This window comes from Anguilla rostrata, chromosome 9 (assembly GCF_018555375.3).
Source record: "Anguilla rostrata isolate EN2019 chromosome 9, ASM1855537v3, whole genome shotgun sequence".
Lineage (NCBI taxonomy): Eukaryota > Metazoa > Chordata > Actinopteri > Anguilliformes > Anguillidae > Anguilla > Anguilla rostrata.
Window position 1 is genome coordinate 1036478 of NC_057941.1, and position 26205 is coordinate 1062682.

At 48.3% G+C, this 26205-nt stretch overlaps 1 protein-coding gene across 1 annotated transcript; it reads right to left on the reverse strand.

Moving 5' to 3' along the window:
* Positions 1 to 135: 135 nt before the first annotated feature.
* On the reverse strand, positions 136 to 22921 carry LOC135262537 (histone-lysine N-methyltransferase, H3 lysine-36 specific-like). The gene is made up of 20 exons (XM_064349551.1): positions 22268 to 22921; positions 20563 to 21518; positions 17820 to 17961; positions 16713 to 16885; positions 14598 to 16587; positions 13814 to 13935; positions 13140 to 13331; positions 12785 to 12922; positions 12249 to 12372; positions 11675 to 11875; positions 11042 to 11221; positions 10519 to 10675; positions 9644 to 9849; positions 9411 to 9523; positions 8756 to 9025; positions 7494 to 7610; positions 7260 to 7401; positions 6559 to 6665; positions 5451 to 5646; positions 136 to 4840 (listed from the first exon to the last, which is right to left on the reverse strand). The coding sequence occupies exons 2-20, from the start codon at positions 21499 to 21501 to the stop codon at positions 4122 to 4124; spliced, it is 6228 nt and encodes a 2075-aa protein (XP_064205621.1). The 5' UTR covers positions 21502 to 21518; positions 22268 to 22921; the 3' UTR covers positions 136 to 4121.
* Between the last annotated feature and the right edge of the window lie 3284 nt (positions 22922 to 26205).

Consider the following 26205-nt stretch of genomic DNA (forward strand, 5'->3'; position numbering starts at 1 on the left):
TGCAACAGATCTTAGGGGATCATAGTATTGAGATAAATTGATCGCTATTGTTACTTCTGTCTTGTCAGTGACCGGACTGGAAGTCGCATGTATCCAAGACAACAAAACATAAAGAATCAAAGAAGCTTCTTGTGGTGAAATTTTACTTCCTGTGGTATTTATTGTACACAACGCACTACAGTACAGTTCAGAGATCCTGACAAGGCAGCAGTTCTATTTTTTTCTCTCTAGAGCCACAGAGTTTCTCTAACTGTGGGTTTGACTGGTAATGTCTGGATGAGCTGAGGGATCAGGAGGGACTCAGAGGCAGTGGAGCAGGCACACCCAGGGAAGGATGAGATTAGAGGCTGCAGCTTCGTTAAATATATTTATATTTATATATAAGCACAGGTGAGATTCTACTGAACACGTCTGTACATTACTTCTGTCTGGACAAAGGGTGATGATCTCAGCATATCTATCCTTGCTTGGGAGCGTTACCATGGTGATGTGATGCCACAAGAAGAAGAAAAAACAAGCGCAAATCCACAATAGCTGCGACCGCACACGTGCATGCATCCATGTGTGCATGCATCCACACACACCCTCACACAAACATATGACCTCTTCTTTGGCTCATGACCAACCTTTCCACAAAATCTTGTGCAAATCTGTGAATCCATTCGGGAGTCATGCACCTTTTCGTGATAGGCCACGCCCATCACCACGCCCCCTCTTGGTCAATCGGCCTTGAAAGTTACTTTTGTGGACCGACCGACCGACCGACTGACCGACAGACAGACAGCTACAGACAGACAGAGCTGCAGAGCTGTGGTCGCAGCTAATAATAACAATAAGAAAGGAAGAAAAGATAGATTCACTGAAGGGGCAAAAGCAGTTATGAGAGTTCAGATTAATTAAGTGGTTCTCATCACAGAATGAAATGCAGCTGACATTAAAGTTTACAGCTCGTTCGCAGTGACCAATATGCAAACCAAAATCTTCATGAACATTTCTTCTTACCACGTCTTGACAAATACCTACAGACTTTAAATGTTCATTTTCTTAGAAAGGCTTTTCACTCAGGATGCCAGGAATAGGATGATGATGATGATGCCTAATTACAGACTCAACTTTTCAGACCTCAGAATATCTGAGACCACATAGCCTATAGCTTTTATATACACACTTTATATACATTACATATATTATGTGGGCCTAATGTGCGCTTACTGAACATAAGATGACAGACTTGCCTAAACGCTAAACCTCTTCACAGACTACTTGGAAATGTTCAGGAGTTGCAATGCTTGTATCACGTTAACAGTAGACCTCCTATGGACTGACTGCATTGCCTTTTTTTACACAAAATACCCATCATGGGTAAAATACAGATGCAACAGATTAAGGAGCAACACTGATGGTCACCTGTTCACATATAGGCTACCTGTGCATGTGCAAGATGTCTCACAGTTCAGATCAACAGCAGAGAATACCATAGCCACTCACCAAACCAAGCAACACTTTTCTCAGGACTGAAGACTCTTCAGTTCCTCTTGGGGTTTGGTTCTACATACTCCGTAAAAAGCACCACACAGAATAAAATCTAAATAAACCTTTTCAGAGTTCACATTTTCACACTAGCATATTGCAGAAGCTTGCTTGTATTACCAAGTTGACTAAATTGACTACACAACTAAAGCAAACCAAAATGAAATGTGATCAGGACACCAGGTTTACTACAAACTTGTCAAGACACCCACATCAAATCTGCTGCCTGTTCCTTTTCCCACCAATGTAATCCATCCCCCCCCACACACACACACATACTTTCAATAGATCCATTTCATTACAAACCTGGATTGTCTCAAATAAGGATGGTGAGAGTAAAACTATGTTTTTGTTCAAGGCTAAAGCTGAACTAGTGTAAGTATCTGGGAGCCCCTGGTTCAGACAGGCCATTAGAGGGGAGTCCGTTCTACTCCACAGCATTGCCATTACTTCACCAGGGTGGGTCAAACCAGTCACGAGGGACACGGTTAAAGTCGCCCGTGTAAAAGTGTGCATTTCAGACACAACACCCCCCGAGCACCATGACCCCCCCCCCCCCCGCTGGCTCCAGAACTAGAAGAACCGGCCCACCAGTGCCTGGCCTGCCAATCATCTAGCACTCCACGAACATAGAGTCAAATTAAACGAACAAACAAGAAAATCTGACCAAGTACAAACAGGGAAAGATCACTACAAACGCAAAGTTGGTTCTGGGTGAGCTTTCAGCAGTGTACAGGTAGGGGGATCCATTTCTTTGTGCGTTATGAATTCTGATATAAATATTCAAGATCAGTGACCTGCATTCCTGGACCCGGCAGGCTGAAGGGTTTGCTGGGTTTTGTTGTTGAACTGGTTGCTGACATTAAGGCAAAAACAAAAGTCCGCAGACCCTGCGTTTCTCCAGGACCAGGAATGAAGATCACTGCAGTGCACACATCGGCTATTAACCAGGTGTTCTAATCTGACTCTGGATAATGCTGACTAGTTCATATTTCAGATTTTGCTTAAGGGGAACTGGATGACCATTCCATATATCTCCACTGGCAGCAGGGATAACGGTGGTCTGACCGCTTCCTGAAATATTTGCTGCAGCTGTTTTTTTTTTTTTTTGTTTTTTTACAGATGGGCTGCCTCTGATTTTGGAGCACAGGCAAGCAGCACAGCCAAGCCCAGTCCCACAGAACCACACACTGCCACTGGACAAGATGCCATGCGTATCCCCATCCCCGGGACCAGGATGGCTCAATCAGTGCAGGTCCCAGGTGACTTCCTGTCATTGACTTCCTGTCACTGTTCCTGTCATTCTGACTGACTGAAGCTCAGACTGCTAATGCTACTGGAGCAGGTCTATGAATAACCAGCTGTGGGTGGAGTCTAAGCAGATTACTTCTGTTCAGTTTAAAATAAGATAAAATACAAGCTCCATTAGAGGTGATGTCCCGTTAAGCCAATACCTCAGGCTTGTCCTGCAGCAGCTGTCGGGAGGAAGGCAGCGTCACCGCGGCGACCTGTTGTGGTTCTGCTGTAGTGCAGCGGTCACACGCGGCTCAGCCCGCTAACTCTGGCTCCGGTCGCTGCTGACCGCCACGGCCCTAACTCTACAGCCGGAAAAGAGCACCTGCACCTGCAGCACTGAAATAATGTAACATTAAAGCTGCCACTGTCAGCTTAAAAAAATGATGAAAATGCACACAAAATGGGACACACGCACACACCCACACCCTCACCCTCACACACACGCACGCACGCACGCACGCACGCACACACACACACACACACACACACACACACACACACACACACACACACACACACACACACACACACACACACACACACACACACACACACACACACACACACACACGTACACACGTACACACGTACACACACGCACACACACACACACACACACACACACACACTTCCACACGCTCTCACACACACAGACACAGAAATGTGATTACTTGAAGCACCTTGCAAAATGCATGGAATGTAATAAAATATGTACTGCACTCCCCCCCCCTTACTGGAACCAGAGAACCTTGCAGCTGATTAGAACTCTTTGGAGGTACCAGTGTCTCCGTACACACAATTCCATTTACAAACAGACCGATTGGAGGATAAGCTTTGATTAAGTGTTAAACCACTTCCCCTTGGTTTAGTACAACAGGCAGTGAGAAACTTTTCATCCAGAGGAATACTTTCACACGGGTTCATAAAAATGTGTTATTCCCAAAATATTAATTGTGCCATTTTCTCCATCACCTTTTTGCAGTTTTCCCTTCACACAGTCCAGACATGATAGTCACCATATTTGCAGAAAGCTTGAGTGAATGTAAACATGGTCACAACAGAAGAAAAAAAAACAAGAACATACAGAGCAAAGCCAAGGACATGGAGAATGTGAGGAGACATACTGTCCAAACCCCATCAGGGTACCACACACAGGCCTGGGAGATCCAGCAGCTACAGTCCCTCACACTGAACTGCAGCGCCACCTACAGGCCAGCGTTGTGAACATGTTCAGCCTACCCTCTCTAGAGTGAGCTGTGATTGACAGCACCTGCACACAGACCAACAGGGAGAGTTCATTCTTCCTCTTCTGATACTTCCTTATCCAGAACATCCATCTCTTCATCCATCTCTCCATCCTCATCCAGCATGTCCACAACCACACCCTCATCCACCTTCCCTTTCTCACTCCCCCCATCCCCTTCCACCTGGTCAGAGCCCCCTTCCCTCTCCAACTCTCCATCCTCTCCAGGTTCCTCATCATCCTCCTCTTCCTCCCCCTCTCCACATTCTTCATCCTCCTCCTCTCCACATTCCTCATCATCCTCCTCTTCCTCCTCCTCTCCGCATTCATCATCATGCTCCTCTTCCTCCTCTCCGTGTTCCTCGTCATCCTCCTCTTCTTCCTTGACATCCTTACAGGAGGTGGGAGAGTGGGGGGGTCTGTCTGCAGTGTGGGACCCGTGGGGGCTCCTGGAGGGTGAGCGGGTGGAGTGGAGGTCTGGGGGGGGCGTGGGCAGGGCGGGGTTGGGCTGGTACTCTCGGATCTCCCTGGGGAGGCCTGGGGGGGGCGTGGGCAGGGCGGGGTCGGGCTGGTACTCTCGGATCTCCCCGGGCTCCAGGGGGTGGGGGCCACAGGGGTCGTGCTCGCTGCAGGACAGACGCCCGTCCAGCTTGGAGAAGAAGAGCTGCCCGTCCTGGTGCTGGGGGCAGAAGGAGCTGGGACACATCTCACAGAAGGAGGCCGCCGCCCCCCCACACGCGTCACACTGGTGCCACGGACACTCCCAGCGACCTGCAGCACCAACACAGCAGAGTCAGCACTGTCACCCGCCAACATCCACCAACACAGCTCAGTCAACACCCGCCAACACAGCAGAGTCAGCACTGTCACCCGCCAACATCCACCAACACAGCTCAGTCAACACCCGCCAACACCTCATCAACACGACGCTCACGATCCAACACACCAGTCAACCCGTCACCGCAACACAGCAGAGTCAGCACTGTCACCCGCCAACATCCACCAACACAGCTCAGTCAACACCGTCACCCGTCAACATCCAACAGAGAGTGAGAGAGAGAGTGAGAGAGAGAGGAGAGGGAGAAGACGGAGGGGGGGGAGGGAGAGAGGGGGTGGCAGGGATAGAAAGAGAGTGTGTAAGAGAGAGAGAGGGAGGGAGGGAGGGAGAGAGAGGGGGCGATAGAGAGTGTGTGGGAGAGAGAGAGAGAGAGAGAGAGAGAGAGAGAGAGAGGGAGGGAGGGAGAGAGAGGGGGCGATAGAGAGTGTGGGAGAGAGAGAGAGAGAGAGAGAGAGAGAGAGAGGAGGGAGGGAGAGAGAGGGGGCGATAGAGAGTGTGTGGGAGAGAGAGAGAGAGAGAGAGAGAGCGGGCGCTGAGGCTGACCTGCGGGCCGCTTGCTCAGGTTCAGGCAGTCTGCGTGGTACACCTTTGGGCAGCCGGGCTTCTTGCAGGACACCAGCTGGCCCCCGTCCCCACAGCTGAAGCACTCGTCCTCCCGCAGCCGGGCCACCTCCAGCGGGGCTTTGCGTTTCACCAGAACCTTCTTCTTCTTCAGCTTGTCCTCCGACGAGGGCGGGTTCTGCAGACAGCCCAAATCACATCCATTCACACATCCTCCTGCCATAGAGCCCAAATCACATCCATTCACACATCCTCCTACCATAGAGCCCAAATCACATCCATTCACACATCCTCCTACCATAGAGCCCAAATCACATCCATTCACACATCCTCCTACCATAGAGCCCAAATCACATCCATTCACACATCATCCTACCATAGAGCCCAAATCACATCCATTCACACATCCTCCTACCATAGAGCCCAAATCACATCCATTCACACATCCTCCTACCATAGAGCCCAAATCACATCCATTCACACATCCTCCTACCATAGAGCCCAAATCACATCCATTCACACATCCTCCTACCATAGAGCCCAAATCACATCCATTCACAATCCTCCTACCATAGAGCCCAAATCACATCCATTCACACATCATCCTACCATGAGCAGACTCCCAAACCATCCATTCACACATCCTCCTACCATAGAGCCCAAATCACATCCATACACACATCCTCCTACCATAGAGCCCAAATCACATCCATTCACACATCCGCCTACCATAGAGCCCAAATCACATCCATTCACACATCCTCCTGCCATAGAGCCCAAATCACATCCATTCACACATCCTCCTACCATAGAGCCCAAATCACATCCATTCACACATCCTCCTACCATAGAGCCCAAATCACATCCATTCACACATCCTCCTACCATAGAGCCCAAATCACATCCATTCACACGTTATAGTTTGACTTGCGGTTGTGTGTTCTGGTGTTATGGTTGAACATGCTGGTGTGCTGTCGTGGTGTAAGGTGGTGTGGTCTGGTGTTGATCTGGTGTTATGGTTGAACATGCCGGTGTGCGTTTGGTGTAATGGTTGGGCTTGTGGTTTTGTGTTTTGGTGTTTGTTGCTCACCTTTGGCCGGACTCCCAGGAAGCCGCTGCAGTTTGGAGCGCCACATTTGCACGCCGTCTTGCCGCTGCCCAGACACTCCAGGTTGTAGTTAAAGGTGAGCTCTGTGCCTAAAGAGGGACCAGATCACATAGCACAACTTACAGCAGACACAGGATCAGCAGCGCAACTTACAGCAGACACAGGATCAGCAGCGCAACTTACAGCAGACACAGGATCAGCAGCGCAACTTACAGCAGACACAGGATCAGCAGCGCAACTTACAGCAGACACAGGATCAGCAGCGCAACTTACAGCAGACACAGGATCAGCAGCGCAACTTACAGCAGACACAGGATCAGCAGCGCAACTTACAGCAGACACAGGATCAGCAGCGCAACTTACAGCAGACACAGGATCAGCAGCCCATCTTACAGCAGACACAGGATCAGCAGCGCAACTTACAGCAGACACAGGATCAGCAGCACAACTTACAGCAGACACAGGATCAGCAGCGCAACTTACAGCAGACACAGGATCAGCAGCGCAACTTACAGCAGACACAGGATCAGCAGCACAACTGACAGCAGACACAGGATCAGCAGCGCAACTTACAGCAGACACAGGATCAGCAGCGCAACGCTGCCCCGACAGGAAATGACATCAAAGACCTCGGCCATCCCGCGGGAATGTCAGACATGAGGAAGGTCGAATTTCCCACCCACCTGGGGGAATGTCGGTGAGAGCGAAGAGCCCCACCCTGGTGTCCCCGCTGACCGTCCACTTCTGGGTCTCGCAGTTGGGCTGGCAGCTGTGGTTCATGAAGCGGGCCTGGTTCCCTTTGGGCCCGGCGTCGATGACCCGGTCCTGCGGGAGCAGCGGTCAGGGCGGTCTCTCTCCACAGGAATTACCCCCCCCCCCCCGCCAACCCCCCACAGGTGCCTGATGAAAAGCCCCACCTTGTCCAGGGTCAGCATGTAGAAGTTGCAGATGTCGTTTTCTTGCGCGTTTTTGATCCTCGCCCGGCACTCCTCCTCATCGATCACCTCTCCCACGTACTCGCTCACAAACTCCCCCTGCGCCCCAAAACCACGGAAAACAAACTACAATCAGCCACCGACAGCACACACCAAACTACAATCAGCCACCGACAGCACACACCAAACTACAATCAGCCTCCGACAGCACACACCAAACTACAATCAGCCACCGACAGCACACACCAAACTACAATCACCCACCGACAGCACACACCAAACTACAATCACCCACCGACAGCACACACCAAACTACAATCACCCACCGACAGCCACACAACACATAACCCACCGACAGCACACACCAAACTACACACCCACGACGACCAAAACTACAATCACCCACCGACAGCACACACCAAACACCATCACCCATCGACAGCACACACCAAACTACAATCACCCACCGACAGCACACACCAAACTACAATCACCCACCGACAGCACACACCAAACTACAATCAGCCTCAGACAGCACACACCAAACTACAATCAGACTCAGACAGCACATACCAGAGAGAATGTGTGTTCACCTTCGACAGATTTACAAAACTCAACAAGTATTATATTCTTAGTCTTATATTCAGACTTAAAATCTTATTTCTACAACTTCTTTTACTAAGACGAAAATATTGTCAATGAGGTTGAGACAGTTCGACTCATTTCAAGACTCTGCAACTGAGGTAAGAAAATTTCACCTGTCAAGCAAAAAGTAACTTAAAACAAGCAAATATTTGTCTTCTTGAGAGAAATACTTTACAAGTCTTTACATTATGTTATGTTACGCTATGCTATGATGTGCTACATTATGTTATTATGTTATGTTATGCTATGCTATTCTATGCTGCGCTATGCTATGTTATGCTGCGCTATGCTATGCTGCGCTACATTGTTATTATATTATGTTATGCCATGTTATGCTATGCTATTCTATGCTAAGCTATGCTGCGCTATGCTATGATATGCTACATTATGTTATTATGTCATGCTATGCTATGTTATGCTACACAATGCTATGATATGCTACATTATGTTATTATGTCATGCTATGCTAAGTTATGTTATGCTACGCTATGCTATAATATGCTACATTATGTTATTATGTCATGTCATGCTATGCTATGCTTAGCTATGCTATGTTATGTTAAGACTAAAACACTTAAGACCGTTTCCAGGGACGCCACCTTTCTGATGTGGTGGGTGCTGCGTAGCCCCCAGCCGCGCGCCAGCGTGCGGAAGATGTCCACCGGGGTGTACTGGCGCTTGGCGAAGGCCTGGTTCTGGCAGCGCGTGCCGGCCGGGCACACCTGCGGGTGGCACTCGTACAGCAGCATGCGGTTCAGGCACTCCGAGTCCACGCCGCACGGGCTCTCGTCCGAGGCCTTGCAGTTGCAGCGCGGGATCTCCGATAGGTCGGCTGTGATGATCTGCACCTTTCCGATTGGTCGGTTCACCTACAGCATCACGGGGGGACAGAATCCAGTTGTCTGCAGAGTAGAGCTCCTCAAGCACTCGAAAAGACACTGTGGTTTCCCAACCCTGTTTCTGGAAATTTACCATCCTTGTAGGTTTCCACCCCTATCCCTAACCAAGCAGACCTCATTAAACTGCTAAAAATCTCGTTGAGCAGCTAATTAGTAACATCAGGTGTGCCAAATTAGTGTTTAAATGAAAACTGACAGGACGGTAGATCTCCACAAACAGGGCTGGGACCCACCGCTGTACATCACACTACGAAAACATGATATGCACTTTCACAAAATATTGATCACTCATAAGGGAGTGATTTTTAAAAAATGAAGTTTTTATCATTTGTAGTCAGTGTGGTTTCCAGAGCACCTTTATGTGCCTGTACGGGGGCGGTTTCTTCACGTTCCTCTGGTCTTCCTGGAGCTGCCTCAGCTCCTTCTCCGCCTGAAGCTCCAGGAAGCGCTTGGCAGCCTCTTGCAGAGCTAGTGAAAGAGACAAATGCATGCAGCAAGGCATTCTGGGAAATGTAGTTTGACAAATCCAAAATCCACCTGCTGGCTCTCTCACGTGTTCACAGGTGCCAATGAGACGCACGTGAGTACCTTTCTTGTAGGTGGGGTCCACACCCTTCCCCATCTTGTCCTTGTTGTTGGTGTCCCCCTCCATGTAGGGGAAGACGCGCGCCTGATAGGTCCACAGGTAGTCGTTGGAGCCGAAGAAGTGCACCGGGAACTCGCCCACGTCGTGCTTCATGCGCAGGATGTTATCGGGAACATTTCTGGGGTGGCTGACCTCGGCAGGCCACCACCTGGAGGGAGGGAGGGAGGGAGGGAGGAGGAGAGAGAGAGAAGAGGGGACATGTGATGGTAGGGAAAAGGTGCGCATGCATTTCCCAGGTAACTTTTCCCAAAATGCAGCTTCACTGTGTCCAACTGGTCATTAGGCATGCAAACGAACACCTGCAACTGAACAGGGAAGATAAAGAGGACGGCACTTCTGTATTCTACTCAAGACCAGCTACAGAGCCCGCTGTCCATCTGCCTGCCTGTCTGTCCTTCTGCCCGCCTGCCTGTCTGTCCTTCTGCCCACCTGCCTGTCTGTCCTTCTGCCCACCTGCCTGTCTGTCCTTCAGCCCGCCTGCCTGTCTGTCCTTCTGTCCTTCTGCCCGCCTGCCTGTCTGTCCTTCAGCCCACCTGCCTGTCTGTCCTTCTGCCCGCCTGCCTGTCTGTCCTTCTGCCCACCTGCCTGTCTGTCCTTCTGCCCGCCTGCCAGGCTGTCTGTCCTTCAGCCCACCTGCCTGGCTGTCTGTCTGATTCATTGATTGTTTAGATTGACTGTTGTATAGGAAGGATAGGGTTGTCAGTCTGTCTGTCTCAGTGCTGTATAGGTGAGAAAGTGCCCTCTGTCTCCGTCTGTCTGTCTGTCTGCCTGTCTGTCTGTCTGTTCCCCGTACAGACAGGAGAGGGTTCGGACCCACCTGTATCGTGGCACTTTGACCCACACCAGGTCCTTGTAGTGCGGCCTCTTCCCCGCCCGACAGTCGTTGCAGTACCAGCTGCCCTCGGGCATGTCCATATTCAGACACTCCTGGTGAAAGGAGGCCGGACACGACTCGCAGCACAGGAGACTGCCCCCTGCAGGAAGGGAGAGGAAGTGCGGCTCATCATCGGACACGCTTCCCGGTAAGGGAGACAAATCTACATTTTGACAACGTTTTATTGATCTTTTTCACTATATTTTATCCTGCTTTTTAAAAAATATCACAGATGGTAACTGCTTGATGCGTTTTGGTACATCAGGCTTGGAATGAAGCGACTGAGTTGAAATTTCCTTTTGGGTTTTACAGGAATAATCAACACTTTTCCCAGTGCCATTGGGATGAGCTGCTGAGGAGCAGGTGAAGGCCTGTAAATGTCCTGGTTTCCCCAGCTCAGGGGCCGTCTGATTCACCCCCCCTCCCCCCCAGCAGCACAGAGCGCCCCAGATTAACCCAGACTGACCTTCGGAGCAGACGAAGCACCAGCTGACGTTGATGTGCTCGTGGTTTCGACAGCCGCGCCGGGGGGTGAAGTGGTTGGGACACAGGAAGCTGTTGTTGGCCAGGACCACGCTGCCGGCCGGCATGCAGTACTCGTTGGCGTGATACGCCACCGGGCACCGCACACACCGCGTCAGACGCCCTAACGCACGGAGGGACACAGGGCGTTATACGCGCTTCAGAACACCCACAGGGCGATATACGCGCTTCAGAACACCCACAGGGCGATATACGCGCTTCAGAACACCCACAGGGCGGTATACGCGCTTCAGAACACCCACAGGGCGGTATACGCGCTTCAGAACACCCACAGGGCGATATACGCGCTTCAGAACACCCACAGGGCAAGCGGTCTCTCAAGCATATGAGCACAACACACACACACATAGTCACATACACACACACACACACACACACTCACATCATACATGCGCGCGCACACACTCATGCACACACACACTCACGCACAATACACGGTTACTTCTTCAGATGAGAAGGAAAGAGAACAGCATTAAACCTGAAGAATCCCACCTTCAGCCCCGAACAGTGAGGCGTCTGTACATGTGCATTACATCACGGTACGTGGAGAGCCCACCTTTGGAGACGGAGGGGTTGGCGGGGTTGGCGATGTAGCAGGACAGACAGACGTGGAGGGAGCAGCGGAAGCCGCGGCCCAGCGGGGTGGTGGGGGCGTGTTTGGCGATGCACTCCCCATGGTAGAACTTCCCGCACACAGGAATCATGCAGCGCCTCACATCCTGTCCCACCTTCTTACACACGAAACACGTGTGTACACCTAGAACACGCAACACGCAATCCCACACTGAGCATGTGTCCACCTAGAACACGCAACACGCAATCGCACACTGAGCATGTGTACACCTAGAACACGCAACATGCAATCGCACACTGAGCATGTGTACACCTAGAACACGCAACACGCAATCGCACACTGAGCATGTGCAGGCCTAGAACACAGAACACGCAATCCCACACTGAGCATGTGCAGGCCTAGGACACAGAACACGCAATCCCACACTGAGCATGTGCAGGCCTAGGACACAGAACACGCAATCCCACACTGAGCATGTGCAGGCCTAGGACACAGAACATGCAACACTGACACAGCACAGCCCACCCCAGCGTTACCGGGACGACGGGGGACCCACCGGAGGTGCACTCCTGGCACAGGAAGCGGCCCGGGGGGGGGCAGGAGAGCCCAATGCAGCTCAGGTGGAACGCCCCGCAGCACTGGCCCTCACACAGGAGCAGCTCACCTGTCTGCTCACACACCTGCGGAGAGGAGGAGGCACCGGTATACACTGCATACTGCACACTGTACACTGCATACTGTACACTGCACACTGCAGCTCAGAGTAACACTGCACACTGTTCAATGCACACTGAACACTGTATATTGCATATTGCACACTGTACACTGCATCTCAGAATAACACTGCATACTGCAGCTCTGAGTAACACTGCACACAGCAGCTCAGAATAACAATGCACAATGCACACTGCATACTGCACACTGCATATTGCACACTGCATATTGCACACTGTACACTGCATATTGCATACTGCATACTGCACACTGCATATTGCACATGGCATACTGCACACTGTACACTGCATATTGCATACTACACACAGCCACTCTGAGTAACACTGCACATTGCAGGTACGCCTCTGCCCCACTCACCTGGCACACGTTCTCCTTCATGGAAGCCACGCCCCCTTTCTCTCCTGGCGGCCTCTTATTGGCAGAGAGCTCCCCCTCACCCGGCAAGGCCTCCTCCTTCGTTGATGACGAGCTGTCATCGTATCCTGAGCCACATTCCTAAGAAGGCATTCGATACTGCTTTAGCAAAACCTTAAGTAAAACCAGCCTGAGAAGATTATTATTAATAATAAAAATAACAACATTAATAATATTTCCTTCCCCACAAACATTCACACACACATAAACATTTGCGCACACATGCACGCAGGCATACACACACACACACACACAGGCGCACACACACACACTATTAAGGTCCCTCAGCTCAGTGCACCTCTGTCTCCAGCAGGCCCTTGTCATCCAGGTGCAGTTTTGGGTTGGAGGAGCCTGGCGGGGCGGAGTCCTGCTCCCGGCTCAGTGCACTCTCAGGCGCAGGGGGTGTCCCGGGACATGGGGAGGGGGCAGCCGCCACAGGACACTGGGACTCCTGCGCAGAGCCTGGATCCAAACACCACCCTAACATCAACTAACCCCAACACCACCCTCACATCAACTAACCCCAACACCACCCTCACATCAACTAAACCCAACACCACCCAAACAACAACTAACCCCAACACCACCCTCACATCAACTAAGCTCCATACCACTCTGTCAGATTAATTTCCAAAATCATCATGCATCCCACCCTTCTGAGGACGCAACACTCGTCCAAGTGCTGCTAACCCGGAGCATGACCTACACTCACCAAAGCTCCTTCAGATATGTGGTTTTTTTGCCAAATCAGTCATGGTCCCACGTTTGAGGTGGAGTGAGCAATCAGCCTCTCTGGATGGCGTCCATAGTGTCTGTGGGGACTGACCAGACAGAGCCGTACAGGCCGAGCAGAGGGGTGACTCAGGGACCAAGCCACAGGTGGAACTTAATTAAAGGAGGGCGCAAAACTTTAATCATTCGAGATCACCGCCCCTCAAAGGTTTTTAGGGAACACACAGATCTTTTTCTTACCTTTCCAGATGCTGCAGTGCTCTGCTTCGGCTTCTTTATCAGGGAAAATATCTGATCGTATTCCTCAGTCCATTCTATGAGTCTTCTGCTGGGTTTCCTAAGGCGTTTATTTTCTGAATGTACTGTGGATGAGAAGTTTGAAGATCCAACAAAAACAAAATTCAGCAAATGTGACACAGGCAAACTAAAACTAAGCAACGCTGTGCATTTTTGAAAATTTCATAGAACTCCCCAAAATGTCCCTAATTTGTCTTGCACTACACGTCTGCATGAAATACAGTTTCAGGGAAGCAGCTGAGGTACCAGCTAGCCAGCTAATCCCCCCCTGTTCATAGAATCTGCGAACACTGTACCATTCGCTCATTAGGAAATTATAGCTGATTTTAGCTTCACCGTAGCACATATTGTACAGCTAATAATAACTGGGTAAAACAGCGTATCAAGCCAGCTAACTTGTAACAGTAATGTTGACCCCAAACACAGAGGGAAATGACAGACAGGCCAGAGGCGCTGCACCTGAAAATGCAACGGGATGAAAAAATCATTGTACAGGAGGAAGGACACCTTGGCTTGGGCAAACACTGCCAGAGACACCATTTTAAATAGAACACTGATTTTTACGTAGGGAGAAAAATATATGTGCTGTGATCTGACAGGCCAAACTTACTAACTTTCATCATCATAACAACATTTGAGCAGCTAAGGGGAATAAAGGGTTTCTGAAAAAGTTGTATTTCCTAACGCACTGAAGCGGCTGTTTAGCTCTCTCTTCTCTGGTACTTACCTGAAGAGACTTCTCTCCCCTCAGTCACTCCGGGAGCGATGCTTCCAGTCGGCTTGTTCTCACACTTCTTTGGCTGAGAGGACCTGCCCCGTCCTGATTCGGCAGCTGTCCCATCCCTGGATAACCCACCTGGCTCTGAAGGCACATTGGTGGCGGGTCGTCCTGTCCCAGGACGGTCGCCGTACTCCTCCGCCTCTGCCGTCCCGGCGGCTGGCTCAAAATTCTGCCAGCGCTTCTTCGGGGCCACGCTGGTGCGGTTACCCTGGGCGTGTCCATCAGGGCAGCTCTCCTGAACATGTGACGTTTCTCCAGAGCGGAGAGAGGATCCTAATTCTGGAGCTCCCCCGTGACCAGTTACATGGTCCCTCCTGTAAGCGTGCTCAGGCAGACCCAAAGGCACATCGACGGCGTTCGTCTCTGCTGTCGAGGGGCGGCTTGTTCGGGAGCGCTTCTTAGAACCCTGCACTGCATCTGCGGCCTGCTTGCGTTTCTGGACCGCAGAGCCGGTGCAGCCTCCTTTCCGCCGGTCTGGCCTCTCCCGCGTTCGCTTGGATTTAGTGTGTGCAGTCACAGCTGCCCCCTGGCCTTTCCCTTCATCATGTTTGTCATATTGACTATTAGCATCCTTAACCCCACTCCCTGAATCTCCTCCTGGCTGAGGAGGTATCAGAGACGGTTCATCTTTGATGAGGGCACTGGACTGACCTGGCGTCAGCGCCAAAGGCTTCCCATCCATTTCACGACTATCGTGCATGTCCTTCAGCAGCATCAGAAAGGTACTGAACTTGTAGTTCGCATCCGGTCGGATGGTAGCTGGTTTACCCGAGTCACCCTTTTCACCCTGAAGGGACTTAAAGGATATCTCCCTGCCTTCTTGGAAGACCTCAACTGGAGACAGAACTGGGGAGGAACAAGAGTCCGACACACCGCCTTCCTTTGTGAGCCGAGCGGGAGAGCGGTGAACAAAATCACGGGATATTACACAACCCTCATCTTCAGATTTCACCAGAGGGCCATTGGAGCTCTTAGTTTTCATACTTGCAAATTTCAGTGAGCGACTGTTGCGCGCAGGTGAGGGCGTCCTCTCATGGTTCGAGTCACGGCTGGCAGCCACTGGTGATTTTAACTGTGCGCGGCTGTCGCCCTCTGACTCTGACTGCTCAGGAGGAGGAGGGGATTCGGCTGAAGCGAGACCGTTTTCCCGTGTGGACCCAGAGGCTCTGGCGGACATCATCCTCTCTTTGAGATTCCTCTCTTCCATGGCTTTCAGGGCCCTGGTCATCAGGCGGTTGCTGGCGGAGAGAGATAAGGCTGGCTGCTCCTCTGGAGGACGACTCTGAGCCCTGGAGTCCTCCTTACGATCGCAGCCGGGAATTCCCTGGATCACCTTTGGGAAGTTCAGCTCACCAAAGAAGTCCGTCTCAGAATCCGAGACTGCACCGTTGGCATCTTCAGTGGAAGATTCATGAGCCCTGTTAAACCACAGACCTCCGAGATTCTTACGTGCTGGTTTCTTCCTCACGTCTCTCTCAGGAGGCAAGGGGCACTGACTTTGGTTGAGTCTGGAGGGTTGTTCAAAGGCTTTAGAACACAGAATCCTTGGAACAGAGTCGATATCAGAGTATGGGGAGTCTGCATAACCTCTTTCAATCTCCCCTGCCTTTCTAGGTAATTTTTTGGTTGATGAACATGTTTTTTTGGCGACAGTTGACTTGGACAAGTTCTTTTTAATCGGTGGGCAATTCTTACTGGTATCCTTTGTCCCGGAAGGCTTTTTGGAGAGCTTTTCCGTTTTGTCAGGCAGGTGATCCAACTTAGCTGTTACTGTGGCAACAGAAGGAGGTGCCTCTGAGGCCTTGTCCTCTTCCTGTGATATGGGCCTATCAGAGCAGCTCTTTTCCATACGAGAATTGAGAAGGACCTTCTTCAGAAGCTCTGCTTCTGCCTCCAGCACACTGGCTTTCCAAGACTCCGTGTAGCGCTTGGGTATCTAAAGAAGAGAGAAAATAATCAGGTACACCATACCTCAGAGGGGTAAAATCACAAAGCTCTGCACATGCACGCAATGCCAGCAGCTTGGCCGGCCTCATGGCACACAGTTTTGGGGTTTGTTACCGAGTATCTGTAGTTTTCATCCTTCTGCCGTCCTCTCCTTCTCAGCACTGGCAGGTTTTCAAACTGGTATCCGCCCTCAAAAGTGTGCGTGGCTTTCAAAGGGACCCAGGCCTGCTCCACCACTTCCCCAAAAGTCCTGATGAAGTACTGGTGGCAATGCCTGTCGCTAGAGTCTGACACACCGCAAAGACAAAATAAAGCGGTCAGGCAGTCTTCCTCAGGGTTTCCTTTATGACTGGAGGCCAATACCAAAGAATCACATGAGCACTAAAAGGCGAATATGGAACAGTATTACTCAGTATTACTGAACAAACACGATTAAAAAATAGGCTAAGGGTACCATGTTTAGCTGATTTTATGTCAATCCGCACATAGTTGTTCACTACTTTGAGCATCTAAAAAAAGTTGGAAAAATACCACCAGGATGTTCAACTGGATGTAGCAGCCACACTTTCTCACAAATAAATGAATAAATTTGACTCAGAATCTCGGTAATGAAATGGCTCCATGGTTGTACACGCCAAATCTGGCACCCATAGTGAAAGCTTGCTTTAGGCTCAACTGTACATTTAGGAGGAATGCTAAAATTTGTTTTGCTGCAACTATTCAACTGACCCAAAATACTGTCAAATTTCAAACAACCAGAAGGAACAGTCCTAGGATTTATAGTCTTGTAAGTATCAGTGTAATTGACTGACTCATGGCATGCATGTCAAATGGGTTATTTGTTGCAGAGACTTGCGAAAGACAAACATGCTCAACTGTAACCCAAGGACCAGACATGCCATATTTCCTATCACTTAGTCCAGCAGTTAACAAGATCTTTGAATGATAAATACAAATATGAATTGTTTTCATACATTATAAATCAGACCTTTCTAGAATTCAACAACAGTAGCCAGTAGGCACTTATGGCAGAATAAAAATTGACACCTCATTATATAATTTCCAAACATGAGGCATGAATCAATATTTCTGATATTGGACACAAGCACCTACCAAGCTTCAAGTGAGTCACTGTATCATACCAACTGGCTGCAGTCCCATCGCATTCCAAAAATACAGTAATATGACACACTATCAGCAAGGGCCTGCAAGAAAGCCCACCTTTTATTCTGAAGTAAGTTCCATCCTGAGGGTCGCTGGTCACCTGACAGGGCCACCATGGTCTACGGTTGAACTTGGACCACACCAGGTCCCCCACACTGTACCTGGACAGGGGAAGGTGCTTCTTCTTTGGGCTGTTAGGCTGTGAACCATCACAAGAGAACAAAAAAAACAATCAAAATCATCACCACCAGAGAACTCCAGACTCAAATGTTAATCAAAGTTCTGTGTCAAAATGATTAGAACTGCAGAACACAATAAAATTAACCCCTGAAATTTAAAATTCTAGTTCACCCTGTGCACGTTTTTCCATTCTCAAAGAGCAAAGATCTTTCCATAAATCACTATCAGCCTCTATGCCAACTGACAGCAATGGCCAACACAGCTGGTTCAAGCATGTGTGTAATTCCATTTAAATGACCATTCTCCTACAAGACTCCCCATTCATGCAAAATGTTTAATGCTTGAATGGATCTTTGAGCCATGGTCAGAGGATTTGTCCGGGCCTTTGCTGTTTGTACACAAATCAAAGTTTCACTTCTCTTGGTCAGACATCACAGTGACTGTTTGCCTTACACTGGCAGATTTCAGAATGAGAACCGTTAAGCACTTTGCCTTTAGACCACAAAATAAAAGAGAAAAGAAAATATGTGAGGATGTCCTTCAGATACAACAACCGAATCTCCTTGAACTGCAGTCTAGAAGTGAATTCCTGCTTTCACTTGAACCTGCAAACACCATCCCTCTGCAGAATCTGGTTAGCCCTTAAACTCATGAAGTCCAATAATCAGCCTAATTCTTCGGTCATGTATAGAGAGACTATGGCTTTCAGGCACACAGAACAACAAGCACGTTTCAATCCAAAAATGCGGCGATTTCTCTAAAGAAATACTTGAGCACAAAACTGAATGTTCCACTCAAATTCTAATGGGAAACCACAATAAAATGGCTCATATAGCAAACCTGTTTCCTATATCAGGGAGATAATTAGCTAGGACACTGCAACTTGGAAGTCTACAACTTGTAGCTATTTTATTTGGTCATGTTTCATATATTTAATATCATACCAGTTCACAGAAAGTCAGTTTTCTCGAAGTTGGGTAGCTCCTTGTGTAAATGCTTTTTATGTTAGTTTACGTAATCATATTATCTGTCACGCACCCCTCAAATACACCTATTTTATTACCCTTTAGTTCATTAGCAAACTTCATAGTTTAAACAAACCAGGATCTTTGACTGGCATATTTACCATTAAAAGTAACAATGATTTTGTTTCATGACCACTGAATTACATATTTAATATTTAACAGTCAAGCCACCACTGGATCTGTTAAGGTCTGTTAACTTATATATATAGAGCATATAGACCACTGGTTCAAAAAGGACAGAAGGGCATTTTATAATGAGGATTATGTGGTCATGGAAGAGTTTCGAAAGCTAGCAAGTAAAATACAAAATCGTTTTGCATTGGGAAAAGGGTAAAGTCTCACCCACTGAGCATACACTAACCTTGTTCAAGACATTTTCTGCGTTGAAAAAACAGAAGAAAAATTCTGTGGATATTCACAGAGCGCACGCGTTGTGTTTTATACTCTTTTACGTGCGGCTTTTGAGGGCCTTTGAACTTTACGGCAATTTGTGTGTAAATAACCCCAGCTGTAGCAATCAGGCTTCAGGCCCCCAATAAAACCTTCACTCTTTACAAGCCTCAACATTGACAAGTCCTTAGCCCAGGCTAAATGTAGCCAGTCCAGCTTAAAACCAACACCATTACCACAAGTGCTCTTTGGGCCTGAACAACAGCTGTTGTCAAGGAAAAATTACATTAATAATCAGAGTCAACCTCAATTCTGTGTTTTTGTAAAAAAAAAAAATACATAACCTTGTAAACATTCATAAAATGTAAAATTTAAAAAAAAAAATACAGGTGTCCCTTATTCTACAAATAAAAGTGTATTTGCAAAGATTTGTCAAATTTTTTGATTTTAGTCAAAGGTCATTCAGTATCCAAATAAGACTGAACACTAAAATATGAAATTGGTTGCCTAATCAAACTGCGATCAAGCAGTCTGTGTGCTTGGTGCTTATATAAGGCTGGACTGTATGCATATTAATGTGCATTTATCTTTCTGATTTCTGATTCTGGTCACTCCAGTTCAGACCAATATAAATAACCAAGAGCTTATCAGCAACAAGTGGCCTTGCAGCAGCACACTAGTACCAAGAACTCAACAACATCACCAATCCTCACTACTCGTTACAAAATATTTTAAGAAGGATCAATAACCACCTTGTTCACAGGGCTGGGTAGTGGATGTGCCAAAAATAGCCCATATACCAGTTTCCAATGCCAGCCCTTCGCTGTCAGACAATGCAGATTTATATTTCTCAGCAGGTGCCAGAAACTGAAGTTTGTTTTCATATTTTCCATACGTTTTTGGAACAGCGATTTTGATTAGAAATATTCAGATTTTGCTGTGTTTCAGGAAAATAACATTTTGCATCAAAATCAAATTGTATTTCCACAACAACAAAAAAAAAACTTTCCTATTCCACCAGAATTAAAATGCCTCTTCCGCAGACTCAGATCAAAGCTATAAATTAACCAGGACCCCACTGGCCTCCATACGGATTCACTGACATGCAAAAAAGGGCAGCATTCTCTCTCTGACAATCAGACTGTGAGCCGAACCCAACACCCGGGGAGGGGGGGGGGGGGTTAGGAGCGTTACTGAATGCTTACAGTGTTGGCATGATGTCCATCGGGTGAGATGGTGCTCTGTTCAGCTCCGGTGTGGGAGGGGTCGGAGCCAGAGGCACCCTTCCCAAATGCGGAAGGGCTCGTCCCGAGTGGGGGTGCTTTGTAGTCGTGGCTCGAACCTTCATCCGAAACCTCCGAGGACCCCGCCCAGCCCCCGCCCCGGCCTTCGGGGCACGGGGAACGCTCTTTCGGGGCGCTCAGCTCCTCCACCTCTCTCACCATCGGGCTGGGAACACCTCGTTCCCCTGCACCTGCAGGCCGGTCCACCCTGGAGCTGCTGGAGGCGCTTCCGTTAAAAGCGTTCCTCTTCCGGTCTCTCTTCGGCCCGTGTTTAAAGTGCGCTGCCCCATCCTCCTCCTCCTCCTCTTCCTCTTCCTCCTGCTCCTCCTTCCGCTCCCCGTTCTCAAACAAAGTGGACTCAAAGTGCAGGTAGCCGTTGGGGACAGGACTGCAGAACTCCGCAGAGTAGTCCGGACTGGGCAGGGAGAAGCCCTGACCCCCGGGACGCGCGGCCGCCGCGCCGCGGCTCGCTCCAGGTGAGGCGAGGGCACACCTGAGCTCATCCCGGGCCGTGCGTGCCCCGCCCCTCAGGGCCTTCTGGGGGTCCGGCACAGCCAGGTTCGGCACAGCCAGGTCCGGGAGGCTCACCATGGAGGTGAGGTCCTGCAGCCTGCGGAGGGGGCTGTAAGAGTAGGCTGAGTCCTGCGGACCGTACGCAAGGCTGGGCGCGGGTCTGTAGGCTGGCACAGCGGGTACAGCGGGTACAGCGGGCACAGCGGGCAGCTCCAGGGCACACAGATCTAGCCCAGCCTCGGGGCCATACTGGGTCCCACAGACAGGGCCTTCGGAGTCCGGCAGCCCCAGAGGACTGGAACAGCACTCCAGGGCATCCCGGATGGTCAGCTCGTAGGACTGATTCATGCTGGCATGGCTCCGTCCTGGGATCAAAGCACAGGGGTCGCATTTTTAGAAAATCAACAAACGTGAATACAAGCACACTAACTGACACACGAATGTGTTACGACTGCATCTATAGCCTGCAATTTTAGAGTGACACACTAAAACCACGCGCATATTTTATCATTCGAACGGCTTCTGACACTAAATTGTCTAATAATAAACCTATGTCAAAATCCCTTCATTTATGAGCAAACATCTTAGTGTTAAAATCAATTACTCCAAAAACTGCTTCTGAAACCGATACTTAATAATTATTTTTTTAAAACGTTAAAATGGGAAGCGCTTCCAATTTCATTCCAATCTACAAAGCTGGTTAGATAAAAGCAATCAATGTGCGCTTGCTTCGCTTCGAGGCTGTCACGTTATTGTCAGGGTAGCTTAAGCTTACTCAAGGGCAGCATTTGACGCACGAGACACCCTACAAGACACAAAGTAAAGTTGACATGCAATTAAGTAGCCTACTGGAGATACGTTTGTATTTATGTATTTTAAAAAATGAATTACCCTGTGACAGCGCGGCACTTCAATATTAAGCCACGGTGCAGGTGACTACAAAGCTACGTACGGTGCAGTAGCTACTTACTTGCAAGCTAGCCAACATCAACACGAGTTCACACATACATGCAGAGTTACACACATCGACAGATGTCCACACACAGAAAAAAACACGATCTGTGAAACACGTTAAAAAGCGCGCGATTTTTTTAAAAAGCAGTTGAATTCTTACCATTTATATGTCGGTCACAACAAAAACAACTGAAACCATACCAAAAATTGACATCTAACGGGATTTTTTTCGAATTTGTGAAAGCGGATCTGCAAAATCCCAGCGGCTGCAACACTAGGCCAGAATCCTGCGCTCATGCTCGCTCCACTTCAACAAGCTATCACTTCAAAACATAAATGCATTAATGTGCTTCACTTTCCAGGACAATCGTTCCCTTTTAGCGAAGTATCAAAGTGCTGCAAAAGTTTTAAGTTACCTTGTCACGTCACATTATCAATTGCATTTTAAATATATGGTGATTTTCCCCCTTTCCGTCGACCTGCCCCCGGCTTTAATACAAGCCCTGTCTGTCTGTGCCTCCGTCTTTCAGCGACCAATCGGTACCGCCACCCATCCCCCCGTCGGTACTTCAGGATACTGGGCTCGTCCGCAGTAGAGCACACCCGCAGAAAACCCGAGGACAGTCCTGTGCGTGTGAACATGAAGAAAGCCTGACCCGTAATTACAGACGTCCAATCCTCATTTTAACACTGTTCTTATACATAAAAGAACGCTATTGTGGGTGTTATACAAACCACAGTGCACAAATATGACAGCAAACGCGCCTCTAATTCCCCTTATTCCAAGAAAGGCGTCATCATCTTATATTGTAGTTTACAAGTGTGATAAAGAAATATTTAATGTACAAAATAGTCTAACACTTGATAAACCCAAAATATACCGGGAGACACGCTGTTTTTCCGACGTTTTGGCGCGTTGACAGGACGGATTGAAAAGTCAATTCCCTGCTACACTGGCTCTTCAAAATGGAGTCTGCGTGTAGATTTGTATTAAACAGGCCACAAAGTGTTAAATGCATTTCTATAAAATCTGAGCGCAATATTGTTAATTGTTGTTGTACGCGGGGTTTTATAAACGGCATTTTGTATTGCAAGCATTGTTACAGTTTTTCCACGGAACAGATCACCCCATCAAACTTCAAACTATACATAAACAACATTTATGCATTTTTCGTGTAGGCTAATTTGACTCGGATTTCACAGGAAATGTGAAACTACGAGCAAACCTAAACGAACCAAACGCGCGAGGGGTTGAATTCATTATTATAAATGCTGAAATGGCTCTTTCCGACTTGATTGTACACCTACAGCAATGCGCGAATTTTCATGTAGCCTACATTCGATTTAAGTGCAGCCTACATAGGCTATTGTTTATTTACCGTCTGCATTTCAAGGGGGGAGGTGGGGAGACTCATAGCAGTGTTACAGAACAATCGTTATGCCAGTTAACCTAGTGGCATCTACTGCCAAAGTTATAAGGTAGTGCCACGAATGAGAAACAATAACATATTTCAACTTATTACTACATGGTCCGGTTTATTTTTTTAAATTGTTATTAGAATTTGGGAGAAAAGATATGAATTGCCACCTACAGGCAGATTGGAGCGTGCTGGAAACACTCAAGTAAAACGTTGTCGTCGAGAGCCCTAAAACGCTGTTTAACCTGTTTCTTTCGTGTCTTTTTCTTATCATTTTCCTCAGAGGAATACACTATTGCATGAAAATATACTAATTAGGGCTGACAGGCGATCGGATGCACCACGGGAATAGCCGTGTTTTACTTCTGGTGTTTGAGAAGCACCGCAACACGCAGCCTGGTCCACTTTCGCCGCAGGACGAGAGACTAGGCCTGCGGAATCCGCCCAAACAGCGCCCCGGCCGACCAAACCAGGAAACATTCCAGCATGTCTGACAGCTAAGCGCTTTCTTTCGTTTCTCGGCACTGTGAACGGGAATTCACCGAACTGTCATTTTTTTTAAAAAGCTTTGCTGGTTCATGGATTCTTGTAAATGTACGAACTTGTTGATGTGAGACTTCGTCCTTCACGTTCGCCTGCCAATTAGAGGAGGCTCGCGAGGAGTATGTTTGATATACGGCCTAAAAAGAAGAGGCGGACTGGAGACCTGCTGACGTCATGTTTGTGCTGCAATAAAGTATCTGCGCTACTTTGTGAATCATACTAAAATTATGTATCCGTGGTAATCGCTGCTTTAAGATCACGCAACCTTGCACGTGAAAAGTTTTACTGCTTCCGTAAAGAATTACAACTGCAATGAGTGCAGTGACGTCGGACATTTCGTTGAACTTCTATTGTTAATGGACGCTTGTCAGAATCAGTGGTTACTAGAGATGACGTCTGCCCTTGAAAACGGCCGTGCTGTAAACGGAAGGGAAATGCCCATGCCGTGCCTTGGTTTTCTTTTCTTCTCGTATTTATTATTCACATGCATAGCCATTTCGTAGAACTACAGTTAATTTTGCTACATCATGTGAAAGTCGTTTTTTTCTGTGAACATCTTTAATCATGGAAACTATTGTGCATTTCGTGCGCTACACTTTCCACGTAACCACCAACAGAAATGACCACATTCCACCCCACCTAAAACCTGGTGTACCCACAACGCACCGCGCGCATGCTTTTCCGTGTGGTTTAAGTCTTCGTTTTCCTTTATTTACATTGTGCGTAGAACATTTTTAAAATATAGATCTCTACACCCCTGGTTGTTACAGGATGCCAAGTCACCTCACACCCCGACCACTGTGCGCGATGCACACAAGTCATATCGTTTACATTCATAGCCGGCTCTCCCCTCCTAAATTAGTAATGGTTCCTGGAAAATAAAATAGTTAGTCTATGATGAAAGAAATGCGAGTTATTACTCATCCATGCATCTGTGTCTGCGCACCTGTGTATAACATACAGCCCGTACGTCCGCATGTAAGATTAACCCATTATGGGATTTAAAAATAGGTAATTTATCCAAGGGACGTTCTTCATACAGATACTTCAACCATCTTTTTTTCTGAGGGCCACTTCTTTCTCAAGATATACACGTTGCCAGGTGCTGTGAGCGTATAGCATTAGATAACATTATCACCCTGTGATTCCTTAAATAGACACTTCACTAGTCTGCCTGACCTCTCATCAGATACTGGGATCCAGTCCTTGTCATAGATTTTAGACAGCCGCTGTTTTGGAAACATCCTGTCTTCCTTGACTCGTTGCAGAAGACTCCGTCTAACCCTCGATCACAGAAGGGAAGGGGTACTTGTTGCCCTGCTGAAAATTCCAGCTTAAATCAGCCTAAACTGGTCAAGCTGGTTTAAACTGTGTTTTTATTTATTTATAGCTGGCCAGTCTGCCAGTTGACAACCAGCATACTCTACCAGCTTCGACCTGCTAGAGACAACTCTGACCAGCAATGACCAGCTGGAAGTGTTGAACACAGTATAGACCATCCTAAAACCAGCTCAGAATCCCAGCTGATTTTAGCTGGAAATTTTAGCTTCATATGAAAATGCATGTTATGTGTGCGTGTGCATCTGTGTGTGTGTGCACCTGTGTGTGCGTCTAAGTTTGTGCGTGTGTGTGTGCAAATGTGTGAGTTTGTGTGTGCGTATGTGTGTGTGTGTTTGTGTGTGCGTGTGTCTGTGTCTGTGTGTGAGTGTGTGTATGTGAGTGTGTGTGGGTCATAAATAAGCTGGTCTTGTTTACTCACAGTGAGGGGCTCTTTGCCTTCTTCTGGCCAGAGAGAGTGCTGCTGCCTCCCAGGGCTCTCAGGAGCTAGGCCGACTGACACACTTTCCCCCACCCACCTCATTATGCCCCTCCCACCTACCTCATTATGCATGAGAGATGGATCCTATTGGCTAAGCAAATGTGGGAGGGGCAGAGGAAATTATGAACCCCACCTCCACACACAACACAGCTCTGGAAAGAACTCTACAACTCTGCCTGAAGCCAGACTACAGCCTTGCGTCTCAACCCTTCATTTTGAGGAGGCTAAAGTGACAGATGGATGTAATGTTTTGTCGTTCATTTAATTCAAATAAGCTGAGTAACAACCACTCCAATTTACATCAAAAGATAAATGTGA